The sequence below is a fragment of the Alexandromys fortis genome, unplaced genomic scaffold, assembly GCF_014885135.2.
Source record: "Alexandromys fortis isolate MF-2015 unplaced genomic scaffold, M_Fortis_MF-2015_v1.1 scaffold_6, whole genome shotgun sequence".
In the NCBI taxonomy this organism is placed as follows: domain Eukaryota; kingdom Metazoa; phylum Chordata; class Mammalia; order Rodentia; family Cricetidae; genus Alexandromys; species Alexandromys fortis.
The window spans coordinates 18,827,163-18,849,735 of NW_026067902.1; the positions used below are offsets into that span (position 1 = coordinate 18,827,163).

The 22,573-nt window shown below is 54.8% G+C and overlaps 1 protein-coding gene across 1 annotated transcript in view; it reads left to right on the forward strand.

Moving 5' to 3' along the window:
• The window catches only part of Sptbn5 (spectrin beta, non-erythrocytic 5), a 40,497-nt gene that overhangs the window by 6,535 nt on the left and 11,389 nt on the right, over nucleotides 1-22,573 (forward strand). Inside the window, exons 7-44 of the mRNA XM_050133178.1 lie at nucleotides 1,337-1,475; nucleotides 1,580-1,812; nucleotides 2,066-2,219; nucleotides 2,334-2,534; nucleotides 2,623-2,829; nucleotides 4,035-4,161; nucleotides 5,283-5,371; nucleotides 5,452-5,568; nucleotides 6,288-6,440; nucleotides 6,720-6,850; nucleotides 7,079-7,318; nucleotides 8,034-8,321; nucleotides 9,215-9,455; nucleotides 9,586-9,725; nucleotides 9,863-9,962; nucleotides 10,529-10,699; nucleotides 10,999-11,163; nucleotides 11,555-11,769; nucleotides 12,039-12,225; nucleotides 12,455-12,655; nucleotides 12,885-13,001; nucleotides 14,016-14,161; nucleotides 14,544-14,679; nucleotides 14,883-15,028; nucleotides 15,723-15,837; nucleotides 15,919-16,029; nucleotides 16,217-16,399; nucleotides 16,686-16,889; nucleotides 17,186-17,335; nucleotides 17,758-17,862; nucleotides 18,206-18,373; nucleotides 18,869-19,018; nucleotides 19,108-19,299; nucleotides 19,516-19,596; nucleotides 21,182-21,297; nucleotides 21,387-21,501; nucleotides 22,193-22,306; nucleotides 22,420-22,541. Of these exons, the coding sequence (XP_049989135.1) occupies nucleotides 1,337-1,475; nucleotides 1,580-1,812; nucleotides 2,066-2,219; nucleotides 2,334-2,534; nucleotides 2,623-2,829; nucleotides 4,035-4,161; nucleotides 5,283-5,371; nucleotides 5,452-5,568; nucleotides 6,288-6,440; nucleotides 6,720-6,850; nucleotides 7,079-7,318; nucleotides 8,034-8,321; nucleotides 9,215-9,455; nucleotides 9,586-9,725; nucleotides 9,863-9,962; nucleotides 10,529-10,699; nucleotides 10,999-11,163; nucleotides 11,555-11,769; nucleotides 12,039-12,225; nucleotides 12,455-12,655; nucleotides 12,885-13,001; nucleotides 14,016-14,161; nucleotides 14,544-14,679; nucleotides 14,883-15,028; nucleotides 15,723-15,837; nucleotides 15,919-16,029; nucleotides 16,217-16,399; nucleotides 16,686-16,889; nucleotides 17,186-17,335; nucleotides 17,758-17,862; nucleotides 18,206-18,373; nucleotides 18,869-19,018; nucleotides 19,108-19,299; nucleotides 19,516-19,596; nucleotides 21,182-21,297; nucleotides 21,387-21,501; nucleotides 22,193-22,306; nucleotides 22,420-22,541 (5,970 nt within the window). The remainder of the gene's footprint in view (nucleotides 1-1,336; nucleotides 1,476-1,579; nucleotides 1,813-2,065; nucleotides 2,220-2,333; nucleotides 2,535-2,622; nucleotides 2,830-4,034; nucleotides 4,162-5,282; nucleotides 5,372-5,451; nucleotides 5,569-6,287; nucleotides 6,441-6,719; nucleotides 6,851-7,078; nucleotides 7,319-8,033; nucleotides 8,322-9,214; nucleotides 9,456-9,585; nucleotides 9,726-9,862; nucleotides 9,963-10,528; nucleotides 10,700-10,998; nucleotides 11,164-11,554; nucleotides 11,770-12,038; nucleotides 12,226-12,454; nucleotides 12,656-12,884; nucleotides 13,002-14,015; nucleotides 14,162-14,543; nucleotides 14,680-14,882; nucleotides 15,029-15,722; nucleotides 15,838-15,918; nucleotides 16,030-16,216; nucleotides 16,400-16,685; nucleotides 16,890-17,185; nucleotides 17,336-17,757; nucleotides 17,863-18,205; nucleotides 18,374-18,868; nucleotides 19,019-19,107; nucleotides 19,300-19,515; nucleotides 19,597-21,181; nucleotides 21,298-21,386; nucleotides 21,502-22,192; nucleotides 22,307-22,419; nucleotides 22,542-22,573) is intronic.

Consider the following 22,573-nt stretch of genomic DNA (forward strand, 5'->3'; position numbering starts at 1 on the left):
CTAAACAGGTGTTTATATGGTACACACTGTAACCCTACACACCATTATCAAACACTTAGCAGTGCTGTGGGCAAGCAAAAATTCTTTTCCTCCTGAGGCTTAAAGCATTCCCAAGGAAAACAAGAAAAAATAAATCACATAGACTGTATGTGAGCGTTTTTAAAAATTAGGGGCTGGACCAGGTGTGGTGGCACACACCTTTGATCCCAGCAGCACTTGGGAGGCAGAGGCAGGCGGATCTCTGTGAGTTGCAGGGCCAGAATGCTCTACTGAGCAGGTTCTAGGCCAACCAGGGCTACCTAGTGAGACCCCGTGTCAAAAAAAAAACAAACAAAAAATTAAGGTCTTGAGTCTATCTCAGTGTTAGCATATGTGTATAATACACAGGGCCCTTGGTTCAGTCCTCAGAAAAGAAGGAAGGAGGGAGGGAGGGAGACAGGAAAAGCAAGCAAACATAGGACTATGAGAGACCAAGGCAAGAGGCTGTCAGTTGACTTTTGGTTAAAGATCAAGGGGAAGAAAGTGAGCTGGTTGTGTATATGTGGGGGACAGACTGTCCTGAACAGAGGGAACGGCTAGAATAGCACCCCAAAGTAGTTACACACTTACAAGGTTGAAAAGTAGCAGGGGGTGGTGGCTAAATGCCCAAGTCACAGGAGATGAGGGAGGGGGGTGGAGGTTAAGCCGGGCCTTAAATAGTAAAGCAAAAGCATTTTGGTGGATTTTTTTTTTCTTTTCCTCAGAAAGCTAGGAAATCACTGCGTCTTGAGCAGAGGAGGGAGCCACTGTAGGCTTGGTGCCTGTGGTCACCTGCGTCTATGCTAGGGCAGGTTGAAGGGGTAAAGGCTGAAGTAAAGAGCCCTTTATGAAACTGGCATAGAATCCTGGGGGGAGCAGTGGGGTGGCGGAAAGTGCTGGCATTCTGAATACAACTTCCTATTTTGCTTTTGAGGCAGGGTCTCACAGAGACAGAACTCACTATATAGACCAGGCTGGCCTCAAAACTGGCAATTCGCCCTCTCTTCCTGTGTCCTGGGATTACAATTGTGGTAGCCAAGATCAATTGATACATTTTGAAGATAGTACCGAACAGGATTTGCAAACAGATCCGGAGTTGTCATAGTTTTAGTGTGTGTACCTGGAAAGATAGTTTTTATCCATAGAGATGGGGACTAGACATGGGGGGGTAGGTAAGGGCCTGGACATCTGAACCTTCCAGGCTCCCTCTGACTGTGAACACACACTCCCAACCATCCGTGTCTAGATGTTCACATTCATACCCTACCCTGGCTCCCGAGGTAGGAACAGCCATGCTCCCTTGCCTCCTGTTCTCTAGGCAGAAGGAGATCACCCAGCGCTGGCAGAAGCTCCTGCAGTGTCTACAGGAGCAGAAGAAGCAGATCGCAGGCATGCAGGCTGTGCTGAGCCTTCTGCAGGAGGTGGAGGCTACCACGGACCAGCTTGGGGAGCTGCAGGTGGGCAGATGAGCTGAACTCTGAGAGGTCCTACCCCCCTACCCGCATGGGTGCTCACAGATACCCAGCTCCTAGAAATGCGCTAACCACTCCTCTCTGGCCAGGTGCTGGCCAGCTCCACAGCCTGTGGGCCACAGCTGGAAGAAGTAGGCTTGCTGCTGCAGAGGCATGACCTGCTGGAGGCCCAGGTCTCAGCCCACAGAAGCCAAGTGAACCGCCTTGCCCAGCAGACGTCCCAGCTGGACTCCTCCCAGGGCACCAAAGTGCAGGTGCTGCAAGCTAAAGCCCTGGCACTGGTAGAGCTTCACCACAACCTCGTGTCCCTTGTCAGAGCCCGGTAAGAGCCAGAGCTGGTCCCAAATCCTCACCGGTCTGTAGAACTTTCCTGAAACTTTAATTATCTCCTGCCCAAGCAGAAATCTTGATCTGGCCACCTCCTCTACCCTGCTCCTGGGCCTCCAAGTCTGTCTTACTTGTTAAGCCATTCTGAGGAAATCCTGCCAAAGGCCAAATCTGATGCAAGTGAGCAAGCCCCTCCCCGGGCTCTGCCCTTCCCCAAACCCTTTCATGGTCCTTTGGTCCCTCCTCAGACGCACCGGGCTGGAACAGACCCTGCAGCTGGCGCAGCTCCTGCACAGCTGTGAGGAGGAGGAGGCCTGGTTGAGGGAGCACAGACAGCTAATGGAGAAGGCAGCCCTGGGCCGGGACCTTGCTCAGATCTCTACCGCTCTGCATAAACACAAGGTGTCTGTCCACTCGGTGCCTCTCTCTGACATCCCAACCTCCTTGCCCGTCAGGCTTGGAATTCCGGGTGTCACCTCTCCCTCCCTTCACAACCCACACCCCTAACCCTGCTAGGCTCTGGAAACCGAACTCCATCGCCACCAGTCTGTGTGTGCAGATCTCATGCAGAGGGGGCGCAACCTCAGTGTCAGGGGGGCCCCGACACAGCCAGATCCTCTGGAAAGGGCTGAAGCCGTGCAGGGAACATGGCAGCTACTCTGGACTGAAGCCGCAAGGAGGCGCGCCCGGCTGCAAAGTGCACTGTTGGTTGGGCAGGTAGAACGTGCGGGGCGGGGCGCGCACGGCAGGCGGCGGGGGCGCGAGGGCACCTGCACGCTCTCAACCCTTCCCCACCTCCCCACAGTACTTTTCTGACTCAGCCGAGGCAGCTTCTTGGCTTCTCCTGCGGCAGAAGCAACTGGAAAGCGCATCCTGCGGGAAGGACCAGGCAGAGGCCGAGGCCCTGCTGCAGCGCCACCTGCTCCTGGAACGTGGCGTGCGCGCCTTCCGGGCGGAGCTGCGCGAGCTAGAGGATCAGGCGAGGGCTGCCGCAGCCCAGGTATCACTCAAGGTGGGCTCCTGATCCTGGAAAGGGCTCCTACTCCTGTCTCCTACACTACATGCGAGGCACACACTGCCCCCTGCCCAGAGCTGATTGTTCATTCCTCACCCCCACGACCTCTCCCGTCTCCAGTCGCAGGTCACTTGGAATTCTGTCTGTGGACACCAGGCATCAAGGATAGCTGGACTTGACTCGGTCTGCCCAGCATAGTTCAAGAACATGGAAGTTCTCCCAAAAAGCTTTATTTTCACGATCCTTCACCTTGAAGTCCCTTTGGGCTCTCTGATTTGACAACCCTAAAGATGCCCCACATCCCTCTCCCCTTCCCTGCCCGGCCCTGTCCCATGTATTCCCATGGAGGCTGCACTTAGGGCCTCCAGACCACTTCACCTAACCTGGCCATGAAATTGGTACATGGATGGAGGAAAGACCTTGCCCTGCCTGCACACGGTGCCTCACACTCCCAGACCTTATGGGCCCATCTCTCCCTTTTCCTTTTTTACTCCCAGACCACATAATTAATTATTTAAAAACAGATGGGGGCTGGAGAGATGGCTCAGTGATTAAGAGCATTGTCTGCTCTTCCAAAGGTCCTGAGTTCAATTCCCAACAACCACATGGTGGCTCACAACCATCTGTAATGAGACCTGGTGCCCTCTTCTGGCCTGCAGACAGACACACAGACAGAATATTGTATATATAATAAATAAATATATATATTTTTTTTTAAAAAAACAGATCTGTGTTAGCAAGTATCTAGAACACCACCAGCCTTTACAAATAAGTTAATCAAGATGAGATTGGGGGCAGACTACTGCCTAAAGACCCCGTCTTCTCTGGTGAAAGAGGCCTTTTTGATTCTTTGACCAAGGCTGTTTCTAAACATGCACACGCCCCCCACCCCTGCACCTGTGGGGCTTCACTCCTAGTACTTACAGTACACAACACGGAGCATTTGGCCCAGGGCATCGTGGTTTCTTCCTGCTCTGTGCACCTGCCTTCCCAGTGTGTTACTTATTAGTAATAGGAGCCATCTCATCCCTTTTGTGTGTTCCTGTTCCACCCGGTGCAGGCAAAGATGGAGACCCCAGGCCTGGCCCCTGGCATTTGCAGTCTTTGCTTTTATCACTCTCGCAGGAGAGGCTTAGAGTCTGCCCTTCTGCCAGGTGGGGAGCCGCTTGGTCGCCTAAGCAGAACCTTGTCCCTCTATACAGGAGGAACCCCCGGAAGACTGGAAAAGGCTTGGCGGAGACACAGCTGGAGAACCTCATGGTGGGACCCAGGTTTTAGCAGCAGCGGGCAGCCAGCATTCACACCAACAGGCGCCCTTCTCCACCAGAGGTACAAGGTCATGACTCTTGTGAGAGCATGAAGTCTGTCGGCAATGAGGTCAAACATCTTTCCTGCGGCTGTGTCTAGGGCATCCCAAAGCCAAACCGAAGAAGTTCAGGGGAGGCCAATGTGGGCTCAGTAGAAAGAAGTAACTGGAGCTATCTGGAAACACCCTGTGTTGCTCAGAGCAGCCTGTTCCTGCTTCTAGACAACACAGGAAGGTGGTTTTCATACCAGCAAAGTTTAGATGAGATGGTCAGGCTGGCTCTGTGGAGTTTGAAGTTCTCCAGGTTCTCCTCTGATTTCTTTCCCTTTAGGTACCGATTCTTTTTGCTTGTTTGTTTGATTTGTTTTGATTTTGGTTTTTTGAGACTGGGTTTCTCTGTAGCTTTGGAGCCTGTCCTGGCATTCACTCTGTAGACCAGGCTGGCCTCATACTCAGAGATCCGCCTACATCTGCCTCCCAAGTGCTGGGATTAAAGGTGTGCGCCACCACTGCTGAACTCTGTACCTTCTGTTACAATGTCCATAACCCGTTCCTGAGTAATCTCATTGCTGCTGCTGCTGCTGCTGCTGCTGCTGCTGCTGCTGCTGCTGCTGCTGGTGCTGCTGCTGCTGCTGCTGCTGTTGCTGCAGTGAAAACTTGCCCAGGGACAGAGGACAAAAAGATAGAGACGGGGTGCCCATCCAGTCACAGGGAGGGGTGCTAGCTTGTGCTTCCTCTCTGCCTAGCTGCTACCACATCACAGTACTTCTTGGGCAGAGTCCAGTGGGCCTTGTCTTACCCTCTTTAAATACCCGGATCATCCGGCCTTTCTTTCCCCCAGACACCCATGGTGTCTGACATGACTACATGCCTTGCCTACCTACGTACATCCCTGGATACTGTCCTATCTGTTCTGCGTCTGTGAGCCCTGCAGCCCTGAGAAACTTATGAGCCCCAATGGGAAGGTCCAGTCTCAGTCCTTTTAGCCCCTAAAAGCTCTTCACGCAGGCCCAGGCACAGGGAAGCAATGGGCACTGAACAACCTTGACCCACCGTGTAGTGAGCTACTGAACAGGGAGGAGGAGGGCCCCAAACGCCCTGGAACCCTGTGCTCTCATAACAGTATGTGTCTCTTGGCTTCCAGAAGAGGCGCTGAATACCTGGGAGCTGAAAGACTTGGGGAGCAGCCAGAGCAGGATGCCCACCATTCGCAGCATAGAGCAGAAACCCCAGGTACAACCACAGGCCCCATCTTGGAGATCCTACTACTTGGTGGGAGCTAGGTATGGACACACTGCCTTCCTTCTGCACAGGTGGCATCTGCCCTGTGCCTTCAGACTGAATGTGACTTCGATGTAGACTCCACCACCATACTGCAGGCACAGGCTCACTTGAGCCAGAACTATGAGAACCTACTGGCCCTGGCAAAGGTAATGCTCCTTTGGTCAAGAAATGCCCATAGCTAAGTACGTGGCGCATGTCCTTATTCCCAGGTGCTTCCAAGGTGAGAAGATTGAATAAGTCCAGGTGTCCTTGATCAGCCTGGGAAACACAACAAGATGAAAAACCCCAAAACAGTGAATTCATGTTTGCCTGGCATAATTGAGGTGCTAGGGTTCAATCCCTGCACCAAAATAAAGAAAGGATGGGAGGTTAATCATACCTCTATCATAAGCTAGAGCAATATTCTCAACCTTTGGGTCATGACCCCTTTGTCGGGGGCGGGTGTCAAATGACCCTTTTACAGTGGTCACATATCAGATATCCTGTCTATAAGATCTTTACAACGGTACAATATAATATATGCAGCAAAATTACAGTTATGATGAAGCAATGAAAATAATTTTATGGTTGGGTCACCACAACATGAGGAACTGTGTTAAAGGGCAGCAGCCTTAGGAAGGGTGAGAACCACTGAGCTAGAGGCTGTATGCGATCCCAGGAACAAAGCAGTGACTGGCATGCTCCCTGCTCTAAAAGAGCTTACATTATCACCAGGATCTTAAAGGGATGTGATACGATCGTGGAGTAAAGACTCGATCCTCCTAGTGGCTTGGGATAAGCAGGGGTGCCCCCAGGACCTCTCTGAGTGTCCTCCCTTCCCGTGGGGGCACTGAGCCTTCACCCTGACCCAGGGCTGCCCCTTCAGCTTCACAGGGCCCGGCTAGAGGAGGCAGTAGCTCTGTTTAGCTTCTACAGCTCCTGTAGGGAGCTCCAGTCCTGGCTGGAGGAGCAGACATCCCTGTTCCGAACACTGCAGCCCAAGGGTGACAACTTAGAGGTCGCACAGTTCAAGTGTGAGGTAAGCCGCTGCGCTAACGGAGACCGCCTGAAGTTTCCACCACCCTGGCGTTGCTTCTGCCTCCTACTCCTCACTGTTTTGCCCCGTATTTCACGTTTGCTCTGGCCCTGTCTGGGGAGGGTCCCAAGGCAGCAGGCCTGACTCTGAGGCTGGGGACTCAGATGCTTTCTGTCTCAGGGCCAGGAGGCTGAGTGTCTTAGAGCCAACCATCCCAAGGCCCTTTGTGGTCCAAAGAGGGAATGGGGAGAGAAGAGCCTGCCTCTGGGTCCTTCTCTGCAGAACTTTCTCATGGCCTTGGCCATCGGAAAAGGCCACTGGGCTGAGGTCGTCAACACCGCTGAACAGCTGAAGCAGAGATGTCCAGAACATACCTCAAAAATCCAACAACAGGAGGAGGACCTGAACCAGAGGTGACTGACAATCAGGGGTGGGGATGCAGGTAGGGCAAAGCCCTTGCTTGGTACCTCCTCCATACCAGGTAGAGGGACTAGATGGTGTCAAAGTTAGTGAGGAGCGGGCTGAGGACCACCAGCCTAGAAGCATCTGTCCTGCTAGGCTCTAAGACCTCAGTGGCTTAGTGTCATTGGATGGATGGGAGGTGTCCTTGTGATGGATACATCCCCGCATCCTCCGCTCAGGTGGCAGCAGCTAGAGGCCCTGAAGGAGGAGAAAGGCCTGCAGCTCACACGCAGCATGGAGGTGCACCATCTTCTACAGCAGTCTGAACCCACACGCGCCCAGCTGCTAAATGTGATGGGCAGGCTGGAGGCTCTGGGGCCGGGAGGCTCTGAGGACAGCCACCGTACCCTGCAGCAGATTCAGCAGAAGGTCCTGGTACTGGAGAACAGGATCTCCTACCTCCAAAGAGCAGCCATCGAGTATGGCCAGTTTGGGGATGGTGGTGGTGGCCGGGGAGGCAGTGAGGGCAGAGGGAGAGAGGGAGGGTCCTAACAAAATAAGGAAGGGGCAGGAATGGGATGGGGAGAAGGTGGCCAAGATGTATATTGGAAGGATGCTGGCAGAAGGTAGAGGCTGTTGGCATGAGAAAGTGCTCTCTTGACCTGCACTGGGAGGTCGTTCTTCAGTGACAAGCCTCAAGTGAGAGTATAAAGACCAAAAAACGGGAGGCCTTGCCCAAACTGCCTTATGCCAAGCGAATTTATTAAGGACAGCATCTTGTATACTATTTGCAGGGAGAGAATGACCAGGGTCAGAGGAAAGCTAAGTTAGACAAAGATGGCAAGAGAACACAGGATAGCTGACACAGCGGCCTCGGGACCGGTAACCACGGCATTTCAGAGGAGAAGGCCTGGTTCCCAGGAACCGACTCCTTAACTCCTTCGAGGCTCAGGCCCAGACTGGACCTTGCAAGGTCTACCCCAGGCAAGGATACAGAAATAGCTTTCTCCTTGTCCTTTCATTAGGATCTCTGAGAAAGTTTTGGATCGGGTCTGGCTCCCACACTCAGAGAAAGGGAGAGCCCCAGGGTCATGCTGCTTCGAGCTAAGGGGGGGGGGGACACATTCGAAGTTGTCACCACTTTCCCAGGAGACACAGGCCTGGGTCCTGACTGCAGTGGCTATCATCCTGCAGGGCGAAGGAATCAGGCCCCAGAGAGGGCCGGCTGCTTCAGGAGCAGGTGCTGATGCTGCAGACTCTGCTAAAGCAAGTGCAAGGGCGAGTGGTCCAGCAGGTCCAAATCCAGACTGAGGCTCGGGTCCAGCAAGGCGTCCTACAAGAGAGCCACAAGCTGCTGCTGTGGGCGGAGGGCATCCAGGCTCAACTGTGCAGCAAAGAGGAGCTGGAGGATGTGGCCTCAGCCCAGGAGCTGCTGAGGAAGCTTGGAGGCCTACAGGAGGAGACCTGCCTGTGGCAAGAGAGGTCAGGACAGACCTGAGGGGGTGGAGTTCATAAAAGGAAGGTCAAGAGCAATGCCATGAGCTTTTGATCACGAGCCAGGCTGGTATCTAGCATGGCCCTGCAGGCAGAGTTTCAGAAGATACCCCAGCCCACCTCAGGCAACCTGCACACTCTGGGAAGGGACCCCAGACGCTGAGCTGCCAGAGGCTCTGAGTTCCAGCCCAGCCACTCTCCTTCAGCTGTGATAATGGTGCCCACCCCCCAAATCTAGCTTCCCATTCTGAGCAGCGCATACCCTGCTGGCCTCTACAGTCAAAGGGCCCAGGACTCACCAATGGGACTAAGATTTCTACGTCACTTCCGTCAGAAGTGACCTACAGCCTTATGAGCAAACAGAGCCACCATGTGCAACCCTCAGGCTGTCCCCTGCTCCAAGGAGCCTAATAGGTATCAAGTGGACCCTGAGAGACAGACCCCTGCCTTCAAGACACTTGTCACACACACCCTTTGGGGTTGCAGCAGCTTAGACGAAATGCTGGCTTTTCCTGCCTCCCACAGGCATGCCACATCTTTTCAAAATGTGGGGGGGGGCAGCATTCAGCTTAAAGGGGTACCTGCCATGCTGGGTCAAAGGTGCCAGTGGCCCTGACAGCAGCCATGTGCGGACTGAGCAATGTTTTTGCATGCCACAGTCATCTGCCTAGAGGACAGTGTGATGTGGATCCTGGGCATTCTGTCTGGCCTGTTGCGTTCCGTCTTATGCATAGGCCAGGACATAGCTGTCCTGTGAGAAAGTGAACCAGTAGGACTGAGCAGCCAGCTGCCCTCACTTCAGAGCTCTGTGGTGTGTTGAAGGGCTGGAGGTGCTGGTGACGACCCAGGTGGGCTGGTACTATGTCTGTTATTTTACACAGGCTGCGGCAGCTGGAGGCTCAGGCTCAGCTGGTGGCAATCTCAGACTCCCCACCGTCCCAAGAGGTGGCCAGTGCCCTAAGACTCCTAGGTCAGCAGGGCCAACAGCTGAAGGCCCTATGGGGCCAGAGGGAGCAAGAACTTCGGGACAGGCTGGAGCTGCAGAGGTTTGGCCAAGAAGTGGATAGTTTCGTTGCGATCTGTACCAGCCATGAGGCTTTCCTCCACCAGGACAATCTTGGGGTAAAGAGTTGGGGGAGTGAAACTGGAGTGTCGTCAAACCGCCCCTAGAGGGAGCTGGCCTCCTTGGGTCCAGAAGCCAGGGTGGGTAAGGAGGCCCTGGGGATGAGCTGACTTCAGGTCTCTGTACCAGGAGGATCTAAGGGAGGCCCAGAGCCTGCTGCAGCAGCACCAGGGTTTTGGGTGGCTCCGGAGCACCCTGGGATCTCGGGCTGAGGCCCTGCAGGCATGTGCTGAGAAGCTGCTTCTGAACCAACACCCTGCTGAGCCCAAGTGAGCCACCTGCCTGCTGCCTTCTCTCTGCACCTGGGCAGACTCCTGCCCTGAGGCTGGGTGGGGCGGGGTTCCCTTGGGCTGGGGAGTGGGGGGCTCAGGGCAGAGAAGAGCCTTCTCCTCTTTCTGCACTCCAGGATCAGAGAGCTGCTGCACAGTACTCAGGAACAGTGGGCCAGGGTCCAGGAGAGGAATGAGCAGAGAAGGGAGAGGCTTCTGGCTTCCCTCCGAGTGCACGTGAGTTCCTAGACCACGGGAGAGATCTGCAGAAGCCTGGCCCTGGAGCCCACAGCTGCACTGAGCCAGTACGATCTTGTGTACTGAGCCTTTCCCTACCTTGAAGCACAGTTCTCAGGTGTTTCCAAGAGGAGGCTGGAGCTGTGCTCACTGTGCTTCTCAAAGAAGGATGCCTTGACTAACCGCCCCCTCATCCTCCTACACACCTGCCCTCACTTCTGACACACCAGAGGCCTGCATGGTGAAAGGAAGCAGCTGCAGCTTAGCCTTGGTGTTTGTTCAGGCCCTAGGGCCAGGCCAGGCCTCCAAGAACATCAACCTATTTAGATCAAGACACCCGAGATCTGGTGTGGTCTGTAGGAGCTGGACCTGACAGGCATTTCTCTTTCTGAGCATTTGCCCCATTTGTAGATCAGAAAAAAAAAAAAAATCCAAGCTCTACCTCCCCTGTACCTGAGGATTGGCTCTGGGCCTTGTTTCTCACCACAGGGCCCCTCGCCCTAGAAGCAGGTGTGCCACCCCTCACTCTGGGTCCTGAGACCCTCTGTCCCCTGGTTCTCCGGCAGGAGTGGAAGCAGGCTGTGGCAGAGTTAATGCTGTGGATGGAGGAGAAGTGGCCCATGGTGGCCGATGAACCCTCCCAAGCGTGCAGCAGTGTTCGGCAGAAACTCAAGTGGCAGGAAATAGCTGAGCGTGAGCTATTAGCTTCCCGTGGGTACATGGAGGACCTACAGCAGGTGAGGACACTGGACAGCAGGTGCCGGGCCCTCTTGTCTTCAGATTCCCAGCATACACTGCTCTTCCTGTTTCTATAGAGCACAGTTGCTGAAGGAAGGGACTCCTCTGTCTCCTTCACCTGGGTGTGAAGCTGGGTGTCCCTCTAGATAGGCACCCAAATCAGCTCAGAAAGCTACCGCCATCCCAGGTAGCCAGCAACCTGCCTCCTGCCCCTGGGTGCAGCATGTTGCAGCCACAGCGGCTGGTGGTGGGGTCCTCACAGCTCAGCAAAATACCTGGGCCTTTGTCTCCACTCCAGGCTGGGAGAAAGCTGTTGCATAGCCACCCCTATGCCCAGGAGGACATACAGAACAGACTCCAGGACCTGAATCACAAGTGGGAAGAGCTGGACCACAGGGTGGCAGAGCGAGGAGACAGGCTGCAGCAGACCAGAGAGCAGGGGCAGCTCCTAGAGCTACTGCAGGTCCCTGGGGAATGTGGGATGGGGGTGAGGATGCAGAAGGAAGACCAGGACTTGGCTGGGTCTGGATGTGAGCAGGCAGGACAGAAAGGGCTGACAGGGTGGCCCCATGAAGTCCTATACAGAGCTCTGGCCCAGAGTCAGCTAAGCCTGGCTTTGCCTGGCAGCAGACTGTCACAGGAGTGACTTCTGTGTGTCTAGTGTGTGATAATCACAGCTTGGGTCTGCCAGAGAAGAAGGTGTATAAGGGATGCTTTGCACACTATGAGTTGGGAGGACATGATGGGTCCCTGGTAAATCTGGGGCTAGGAACATGATACACTTAGAGCCCCAGCGGGGTTGCCTGCTGAGCTGGAGAAGAAAGGCGAATGCAGCCTCTTGCCACCCTCCCCAGGATGTCAGAGCGATGTTGGAGCATCTGGAGGAAGCCCTGCAGAGTGCAGAAGTGGGACAGGACCTGCATTCCAGCGTGAGGCTGCAGAAACAGCACTGTCAGCTGGAGGATAAAAGTCAGGCACTGGGCAGCAAGATGACTACCCTCATCTCTCAGACCCACAACTCCTTCACTTCCCTGACCATCCTGGAGGAGAGCCAGAAGTGTCACCAGAGGTGGCCATTCCATCTTTACTATGCTTGAGGGTCATGCTTCTCCCTCCACGCATGCCTTGTGACCCTAGGGCGTGAGTGGCACCTACAGGACCCGAGGGCATCCAAACCTCCTTCCTTTCTGAGTTGGGTCATTCTGAGGTGGGAGGGCTTCAGAGGCTTTCTGTTCCCTGGCATTATTCCTCATGGGTCCCTGGTGGGGAAGAGGAAAGGACCATAACCTTGTTTTCTTTTTCCTCCCCCAGCCACTTTATCTTTTCTCCTTCTACCAGGTTCAAGTCCCTGCAGAGCAAGCTGGCCACCCGGCACATACAACTGCAGGCCTCAGTTGAGCTCTACCGATTTAACTGCCTTAGCAACCTGGAACTCACATGGGTGGCTGAGCATATGCCCAGTTCCAGTCCTGCCTGCCCTGCCCACTGCTGGCACGATGCCCAGAGCCTTCAACGTAAGCACAAGGTAGTGTCACCTGTCTCCTCCCAGGGCCCCCAATACCTCATTCCCAGAACTTAAAAGTCCCCTGCACTACTCAGGGTATCCTGGCCTCTAAATATTTCTCCCTGGGTGTCCTGATTCCCAAATCCACTTTGCTCTAGCTATCCTTAGCCGAGTGATCTAGAGCCTAGAGAGACACCCACGATTCTAGTCTGGGCATCTGTGGTAAAGGAATCCCATTGTTTTGTGGCAGATGCTCCAGGCTGAGCTGAAAGCTCACGTGGGCCGCATGCATGAGGTACTAAGTTCTGGTCAGAGTCTAGCCGTGTCCGGACACCCCCAAGCTCAGCACATTGTGGAGCAGTGCCAGAAGCTAGAAGGCCACTGGGCAGACCTGGAGCAGGCATGTGAGGCACGTGCCCATTGCTTGCAGCAGGCCATCACCATCCAGCAGGTAGGAGACAGAGGGTGGGGTCTGCAGAGCAGTGGAAGCTGGGTCTGCTGTGGGAGAGGGGAGTTGTGGGACCTTCATGGAGGGAGCCCAGTGAGGAGAGTGCTGTGCTAAGAATCAGCTGGTTCCAGTGAGGGTCCAAAAGCCTCTCTGTTAGCTGCTGGCCACCAGGAACGGGTGATGGAGGGTTCCAGCTAGGATCACCAAGGTGAGTCAACATCTTTCTTTGCAGTGCTTTCTGAGTGTGTCTGAAATAAAGACCTGGGTGGAGGAGAAGTGGCCTCTGGCAAGCAGTCAGGAGTATGGCAGTGATGAAGCAGCTACCTTTGGGCTCATTAGGAAACACCAGGTACTGTGTCCTGAGTATCTCCATGCGAGTGACCATAGACCACGAGGATGTCTGCCACACTCCAAAGGGCACATCCTACTTCTTGAGACACAGGCCCCTGCTGTTTCCTTCTAAACACATGGCTAACCCCTTCCACCACCCACTTAAGACCTTACTCACCCTCCCCACTGAGCACATTCCTCTGCCAGTTCAGCCCCAGCCTTGTGATGTAGGAGTGAGTTTACCCCCTGGAGCCTTCCTGGACCCGCCTCTCCACGCAAACTCTGTCTCCTACCCAGCACCTTCCCCTCCTTGGTCTCCTGCTCCAGCCTGACCTATGCCCGTCACAGGTGTCCTTCTCTGGGACTCTGAATATCATCCTTTTGTTAATCCATCGCCATCCTAAAACCCATCTTCTCCCATAAGCCTCCCTGGGAGGAAGGAGGGAGGCCAGAGTGGATTCTTAGAACCATCAAACCCCAAAGCCTCGGCCCCACTGCACTCCAGCTTCTTGTCATGGAAAGGTCCTCTTGTCTGGATACTTTCCTGCATGCCCCAGTGGTCATTGTTTGGCGGTGTCTTGTGGCTGAGGATTTTCAGTGAGCTGTCCCTGAAGGGTGTGCCCGCAGGCTTGGCCTCAGGTAACCTCCATATGCCAAGCATGCAGAGGCTTGCTCAGTTCGGTCTGTTTTTACACTTTGATATTGGGGCTCCAACATAATGGCTCCTGTGCCCTCCCTTCCTTGGCCCAGCCTTCCCACCATTTACTCTTTCTGGCTAAGCAGTGAACCCTCTGAGGGCGAAGACCATATCTCATTTTGTAAAAGAGTAAGTGTGCCATCAGTCTTGGGTAAGTAGGTAGTGGGTGGGTGAAGCTGAGTGGAACATGGCTGGGTAGGCAGCTGGATGAGTTCACTGGTAAGTGAATGAGTGTGTGAGCCGATGAATGAGTGCCTGGGGGTGAATTGTAGGTTGTGTTGGGGGTAGCGTATGGAGAGATGAAGAACCACCCAGTCTGGGCTCTTCCATTGGCAGATGCTGCGGCAGGAACTAGCTCTTTATTGGAGCTCCACGGAGGATCTTGAGCAGAGATTCCAGACCCTCTGTGGACTCGATGCCACTGAGCATCTGGGTACAGTACGGGAGCAATTGCAGGCACTACAGAAGCTGGCAGATGCAAGGTGAGGGGCGCTCTGGACCCTCTCATCAGTGGGCACAGGGGCCCTAGGAACAGCTGACTGTCCCTGGCTGTGGCCCTTTGCTGGCAGGAACCCAGGCCTTAGGATGCACCAGGAGAAGGCTGAGATTTCACATTGCTCACCTCTCTCTAACTTCTGCAGTAAAGGCCCACTTAGCAGGAACTGGGCCCTCAAATGCCAGCCCTCCATCTCTTTCCAGCATCCTCTGTCCCCTACCCTGGCCTTGCTACGTCTTCTTCCCATATCAAAGGCTTGGGCAACGATCATAAATAACTCCACTCCTCAGCACCCCCACCCTCAGGTCCTACCATCAGGGGGATGAACAAGCCGCTAACATCCGGGAAACCCCTGGCTGTCACCACAGGGGCCAGGAGCTGGAAGGGACCCTGAAGCTGCATGAATTCACGAGAGAAGCCGAGGACCTGCAGAGATGGCTGGCCAGCTGGAAACAAGTGGCCAGCGGAGGGGACAACTTTGGAGAAGACTATGAGCGTGCGCTGGTGAGGCTAGGAGCAGGGAAGATGCAGGAGGCAGAAGCTGGGTGACAGGAGCGAGTCCTGTTGGGCTGGGTGGACAAGGCGTAGTAGAATCATGGACTATGCCTTCGGGGTGGAGTGTGCTGGTAATATAGGCACACAGCTCTACACTGTTGCTGAGCACCTAGACTAAGACCATCCTGTCATCTACTCCCCTCTCTCCTCAGCAACTCTGCACTAAGTTCACCAAGTTTCAGAACCAAATTGAAACTGGTGCCCAACGAGTAGAAGCCTGCCAGCAGCTGGCAAAAAGCCTTCTTGAGTGTGGGCACAGTGCTGCACCCAAGGCCCACCAGAGGCAGCAGGATCTACGGTGAGTGCGATGGCCCAGGCAACGGTCTGGTTTGGGGGAGGGTGCTGACCCAGTGTCTTGGAGTGTTAACAAAGGGTGGTACTCTCTGTGGGACACAGGATCCTGCTTGCTCAGCGAGACGGGGCAAGGTCCTGGAGATACTAAAGCCTCCACTGTAGTCTGTGAAAGAAGTTGAGGCTGGAGATACTGTAGTAGGAGGCTGTTCGTTCATTCCCGGCTGCCCTCACCCAAAATAACCACATAGAAACTATATTATTTAAGTCACTGCTTGGCCAATCACTTAAGCATATTGCTAACTAGCTCATATCTTTGGTTAACCCATTTCTATTATTTTATATTTTACCATGGGCTACATGATGTCTTGCAACTCTGCCTTCTTTCTCCCAGCATTCAGTGTAGTATTCCCTGCCTAGTTCTACTCTGCCCTATCATAGGTCAAGCCAGCTTCTTTATTCATTAACCAATAAAAGCAACACATGTACAGAAGGACTTCCCACACCAATTCCTCTTTTCTGTTTAAAAAGGAAGGTTTTAACTTAACATAGTAAAATTACATATAATAAAACAGGTTTCAAGCAAAAAAATAATAATAATAATGGTTTGGGAAGCAAAAAAAAAAAAAAATAAGGTCAGGAGCTAGACAGACCAGAGAGGGGAATACAGGCTGACCCTTGGCTGCTCTTCTGTGTGGTAGGGCTGCCTGGTCTGAACTGTGGCAGTCGACCCGTGTCCAAAGCCGCCTGCTCCATGACACAGAGACTGCCCTCAGAGCCCACAGAGACCTTCTAGAAGTCCTTACTCAGATTCAGGTATGAACTCTAGACGTGGATGTACCAGGTTCAGTGCCGCGCCCTTCCTTCCTGCCCTGCTCTGAGCCTTTTCTGCCCTAGGAGAAAACGACAAGCCTCCCTAATGATGTGGCCCAGGACCTGCGTGGGGTAGAGAACCAGCTACAGAGACATGAGGGGCTGGCACGTGAGCTGGCAGGCATGGAACAGCAGGTAAGCAGGTTGCTACCAGCCCTCCAGTCTGGCCTGTTTGTTCTTCTCTCTGGGGCTGCCGTGCATGGCAGAGCATGGCCCAGGAAGTTTCCAGGCTTGAGTGCTCAGACAGGGAACCTACCTTGGGATGCTCAGACCCTTTCACCTCGTGAAGAGACTGCTCTCTTCCCCCACCCTTTCCTGCTAGCTGCAGGAACTGCTGAAGGCTGGAGACAGGGTGCAGAAGCTGTGTCCAGGTCCTCAGGCCCTGGCAGCTGTCCAGCAGAAGCAGCAAGCTGTAACTCAAGCCTGGAAGGCCCTACAGTTGCGTGTGGAGCAGCGCAGGGCCCAGCTGGAGCGAGCACGCCTCTTGGTCCGATTCCACACAGCGGTGAGAGCTCTCAACTCTTGGGAGGGGTGTGTGTGTACACAGACGTGTGCACTCACTGAGGCCCTCCAGTTCTGGAGTGTGGCCAGAAAGGGCAAGCGCAAGGGTCTGCGATCCTGGAAGGACTGGGTTGGATGGTGACAGAGAAACCAAGGGACAGAGGCTTGTGAGTTTCCCCTGAAGCCCTGTCTCAGGCAGCCTGATGTCTCTGTGTGCATGGGTTCAGGCAGGCTGCAGTTCTTTGTAACCAACCCCATCTCAGTGGCTCCCCCTTGTGTCCCGGGGTCAGGGGAGGGACTACACCTCCTGGGTGGCCAGCATGCATCAGGAGCTACAGGTGGAGGAGGGTTCCTGGGAACCCAGCAGTAACCTGCTCAGGCTCAGAGCCCACCAATGGCTGCGGGCAGAACTGGAAGCCAGGGAAGAGCTGCAGCAGCGAGCCACTAAGCTGGGCCAGCAAGCGCTTCTGGCCACAGGGGCACCCACTAAGGAGGTGGGCGTTTTTCTCATGCTCCCAGCCTATCCTGTCCTCCCCTTGGGCTCTCTTTCCCACCCCCACCACCTCTTCTCCAAGGCCTCCCTGGAGATCTATTAGTGGCCCCCACCCCCATTGCCCCTTCTCCAAGGCTTCCCTGGGGATCTATTGTGGCCCCCACCCCCACCGTCCCTTCTCCAAGGTTTCCCTGGGGATCTATTAGTGGCCCCCACCCCCACCGCCCCTTCTCCAAGGCTCCCCTGGGGACCTATTGTGGCCCTCTCCAGCCCCAACTGCCACTGTCTCATCTTCAGGTCCAGGATGGACTTCAAGCCCTACAGGAGGAACGTGACCAGGTGTTCAAGGCCTGGACACTCAAGCAAGAGAAGCTGCAGGCCATGCTTCAAGAACAGCGTCTCCTCAGCCAGTGTGAGCGCCTGGCAAAGACCCTCACGCGCCAGGAGGCAGGTGTTGCCGCCCCGACTCTGACTCTCCTTCTCCTCTTCCATGTCTCTGTCTGCTCCTCCCTTTCTTCCTGAGTCTCTGGCTTTTCTTGGACATAGGGATAGGGCTGTGGATGAGTCCTCCCTGTTGGCTAGTGGAGCTCACCAGGGCACCACGGCATCCACTGCACCCGCAGGCCAGATCTAGCCCTGCTCTTCCCCATCCTGGACACTGAGACCCATGGAATCCGATAGAGATGGCCTATAACCTCCACTTTGTCAGAGGCTGAAGTGTTGTTGGCCTCCTTCCTGAGTTCCCGTTCCCCCTCACCAGTCCCTGTCATGTGCAGTGTTCACGTCAGCTACTCAGGCGGCAGGGGTACTGTCCTGGCAGACAGCACTGGCAGCCTTCAGTGCTCTGACCTCTCCTCATACTCATTTAGGCGTTCCTAAAAGCCGGCGCCCTGGGGAGCTCGGTGGAAGAAGTGGAGCAGTTGATCAGCAAGCACGTGGTTTTCCAGAAAGTGCTGGCTCTCCAGGACACGAAGGTGATGGACTCAGGGAGCCCTGAACATGGCGATGGGAGAGCCTCCAAGAGGGGTAGGGTGGCTGTGTGGTGGGTGTATGCCCAGAAAAGACACAGGCTGGGGTGCTCTACACTGCAGCCCCCCCGCCACCCAAGGAGCATATACTTAGTCTAAGGTCACTGCCAGGGCCTTCAGCCAGCCCTTAACCACGCAGAGCTGAGGGAAAGTCAGTGGCCAGGATGCCAGAGCAGACCACGGGAGGAGGGACAGTCAGTGGCCAGGATGCCAGAGCAGACCATGGGAGGAGGGAAAGTCAGTGGCCAGGATGCCAGAGCAGAGCATATGAGGTGTTTATTCTCCACAGGAAACAGCTCTGTGTGAGCAATTGAAGACTGTCCCGAGCCCTGAGGGGCAGAAGCTGCTTTGCCTCGTGCTGGAGCACCGGGCACGAGTGAAGGAGCTGGCAGTGAGCCGGGGCCAGGCCCTTCACACCTCCCTGATGATGGCCAACTTCACCAGGGCAGCAGCTCAGGTCAGGGACCATCCCTGCCCATTGCCCAACCCTTAGAGTACATTGTACAACCTGAGGTGACAGTCACACACACCAGAACACTATGATGACAGAAACAGTTTTAGGGGGTTAAATGGCTTCCTGGAGGCCACGGAGCCCAGAACATTTGATTTGAAGCCCCTCTGGGCTGAGACTCCTCTGTTTGCTGAACACCGACAGAGCCAAGGCAAGGAAGAGCTATCGGAAGGAGAACATAGCTGTACACATTCCTGGAACAGGGGGCTCACTCCTCTGAAATGGACTCCCATCCAAGTTCCTTGCTCAGGCTGGCCTGGGCCATGGCTTCCTGGGCTAGAAGCCTGGTTCTTGTTTACTAGATACTGCTAGCTCTGCCCCTGAGGCCAGTGGCCCACCACCTGAACTTTGCAAGTGTGGAATGAGAGTTGAGGGAGTTGAGGGGTGCGGGGGGGGTCTTCAGAATGGGACATCATAGGATTTGTGCTCCATCCCTACCAGGTTGAGGACTGGATGCAGGAGCGGGTCCAGCAGCTGAGAGCCTGGAGCCCTCTTGGAAACCTAAAAGATTATCTGAAACACCTGCAGAAACACCAGGTTTTCAAGGCTGAGGTTCAGGCCCACGAGCAGGTCATGACCTCTGTTGCCAAGGTAACCCTAGCCTCAGCCCAGACTAAAGTGTTGATGGCTAAGGTTTCAGGTAAGAAGGTGCTGAACACTCCCCTCTTCCTGTCTCCCAGCAAGGCGAAGAGCTCCTCAGACAGTGCCACCCTGGGACTGGAGAGGTCTCCCCGAAGCTGAAGGCCCTGTGGGAGCTCTGGGAGAAGCTGAGGCAGGCAGTGACCCTGCGGGGACAGGCCCTGGAGGACAGATGCAACTTCCTGGAATTCCTGCAGAGAGTGGACCTCGCAGAGGCCTGGATCCAGGAAAAGGTGAAGGCTCCCCTGAACAGGCGTTTGGAGACTGAGGGCTGGGGACCGGGAACTAAGGATGGGATGGGGAAGAGCCAGGCCTGCAGTTGTCTGGTTCCTGGATGGTAGGAGGGAGCTCTGGTGGGAAGCCCGAGCTTCAGCTGCCCTGCCATGGCCCCAGCTTCAGCTGCAAGTGGCTAGAGCTAAGCACTGCATCCCCACCCTTGGCCTCTGCAGGAGAGGATGGTGAACAGCAGTGACATGGGCCTGAACCACGAGCACTGCCTGCAGCTCTGCAGATGGGTCCGCAAATTACAGGTGAGAGGCTGTGCTCAGGAGGAGTTGACACGGTATCTCCCATTGGGAAATTTGTCTGGTGGACTCCAGAATCCAGAGAAAGCTCAAGCTCGGCTTTGTGTTACTTGGACACACTTAGGCAAGTTCCTGCACCTGACCATCCTTGGTTTCTTCATCTCTGAAATGGGTAGCTTGCCTTCCTCAGAGGTGAGCGAGTATAGGTGTGTAGCGGTGATCACATGATTCTACACCTATAATAACATTATCCCTCTTCTGGAGAAGTTGGTAGACTGGTTTCAGTGTTATGGTAAGAAGCAGGGGTGGTCCCTGGAGCCGCTGAGAAACTTCGGCAATCTTCTGAACTTATACAAAATTGCAACCATAACTTACTATTTTAAAATTACTAAAAAAGATGCAACCTCTGCCTGAGTGTGTTGGATCATCGATGCCTGCCTTCGGTGCGAGTAGTTCAGCATCTCCTGGCCCACACCACTGACCAAATACACTGGGAATCTATTTCTGCAGTACAGAGGGGCACATGGGCAAATACGCTCATGATCAGATGTTGAATGAAGACAGGGGTGTGCTAACCCGCTTGGGGGTCAGCTTGATACTTGTGCTAACCTTTATACAGGTGTATAGGGTTTTGATAAAGGCTGCAGTCTCAACCCCAATACATCCTTAGCTGGTGGTGGCATTTGCTGGCTCTGCGCCACATGGTACAGCAGGAAGGGGCTCCTCCCTGGGCGCGAGTCCTGAGACTCTCTCTCATGGCCCTTTGAGCCCCGCTGTGCTCTGGGATCGCCTCTCAGATGAGCCGCTTTACAGAAAGGGGCTTTGGGGATTAAGAGGAGTTAAATGGTACAAATGTGGGAACAGGAAGCCTGTGATCACCCTGCTGGGGCTCCCCTCCCTGAGGACCTGTAAGCCTGCCTGTGTCCAAGCTCCATTTTTAAATTTACATACTACTCATGGGCCTGTGGCCACCTTCCTCCTCCTACCCGGACCTCGTTCTGAGAAGCCCTGTTTCCCTGCCTGAGAGCTGAAGCGGTGGTCTCCAGTTACTGCAGAGGAAACAGCCACCTCCCACTCCCCAAATGTGCTGTGGTTGCTAAAATTCCTTCCCAGGGGGGAAATAAGCAATATCTCCCCCTTCTCCCAAGGTCCCAGGGACAAATAAAGACTTGAGACAAAGTTCATCCTGGGTTCACTGGGCTTCCTTATGGAGCACAATACAGGAATGTGGGTTCTCTTCCCCCAACAAGCTGAGAAGCCTTACCTGGAAGGGATGAGGGCTCTGAAGGAGCCCCCCTCCCGCACTCTTCCCAGGTTCATACACTCTAGCCTCTTCCCCATATGCAATTAAGGCAGAATTGCATGCAGCAGATGCTACGGAGCACCTGGATATTCAGGTGAGGGCCCTGTGAACCCCCACCCACCCACGAGGGAGCGCAAACATCAACAAGCCCAGCTGGGATGATCTTTGTCCAGTGGCAACAGCTGAACTGAACTCCCCAAGATGGCGGTTGCATTCACAGGGCACGGCTTTTCCAAGGAGAGGCCCTGAACAAGTAATGCTAGCGTCCACTCCTCCGCCTTCCCCCAGGTCACAGTGGATGACACCTACGTCAGGAGAATCAAAAACTTGTCACTGCAGCTCAAGAACCAGAGCCCCGAGGAATCTGAGACCATCTGCCAGCGGCAAAGCCAGCTCAACGATAGGTCAGTCTCAGGCTGGGGAGAGGAGTGGGGCTGGAAGAGGGGCCGGGTGCCACCGCGGGCTGCAAGGTTCACCCCCATCCTTTCGTCAGGTGGAAGACTTTCCTTGACAACCTGCTCCTGTATCAGCAGCGGCTTGAAGCAGCCCTGGAGATGCATACGTTGTCCAGTGAACTGGATGACGTCACCGAGCAGATCAGGGAAAAGGTAGAGAGTGAAGAGTCTCCTTGTGCACTGAGTTGGGAGGGGCACGGCCTTGACTGTCCCATGACCCCAGTCCCTGGCCCGCCTTGGCTCTTCAGCTGGGTCCCACTAGGAGTCCACCAGAGAATCTAAACTAAACCCCACACACACCTCTGCAGCTCCCGAGCCAGTCCCCCTGCCTCTGTCTAGCCCAGGTGTGTGATGGGTCTAGCGGCCAGAGCACACCTGTTTTCCCCGGACCCTAAGCAAGTCTAAAGTCCAGAAGAGGTCTGGTCCAGGATGGTGTCAGCTCCCACAGAGATGCAGGTGGACTGAGAGCTTGGGGAAAGTTTAAATGAGACCTCTGCAACCTGAGAAGTCCAACGGGGACAGCATCCTCTTCCCCTGGGTCCTGGCCTCACAACTAACCCAGGTCTCTTCCCGGAGGGATGAGAGTCTAAGAGACAAAACTCAATGCGTCTTACCAGGGAAAGTCAAGACCCAAACTCCTGTCCCAGAACTCTCGTGGTTTCACAGGAGGAAAATGCCTCTGGTCAGGTGCAGGGCCCTGCTCCAGTCCCACCGAGCTGGCAGGAAGGGATTCGTGTAGGGTGCTTACATTCTCCACTGTCGCCAGAGGTGGCTAGGCTTCTGTGACGAGGGGACAGCTGAAGTTAGGCCTAACCTGCAATGGCTCCCCCTCCCACCCTGCCAGGAAGCCCTGATCCAGGCCCTGGAGAGTACAGAAGATCTGGAGAATGTACAGAGGCTGTCATGGAAACGGGAAATGCTGCAGCAGGGGATGGGCCTCATCCAGACTCAGGTGGAGGTGTGCGATTAGGGGATCCAGGCCCTAGATACATCCTGGGGAGCCCTGGTGAGCTCCTGAGAGCCATGCGCTAAGACCCACATAGCCCGGGCCTCTGACCTTTATCCCCACAGTCTCTTGAGGGTAAGGTTGACCGCCTCTGCAAGAGCAGTCCTGAGGTTGCCCACGGCCTTAGTCATAAGCGACAAGAAATGATGGACAGCTGGCAGAAGGTCTGGAGCAGGGCCCAGAAGTGGTATGAGCCCTTGGGCCTCAGTCCCGTGCCGA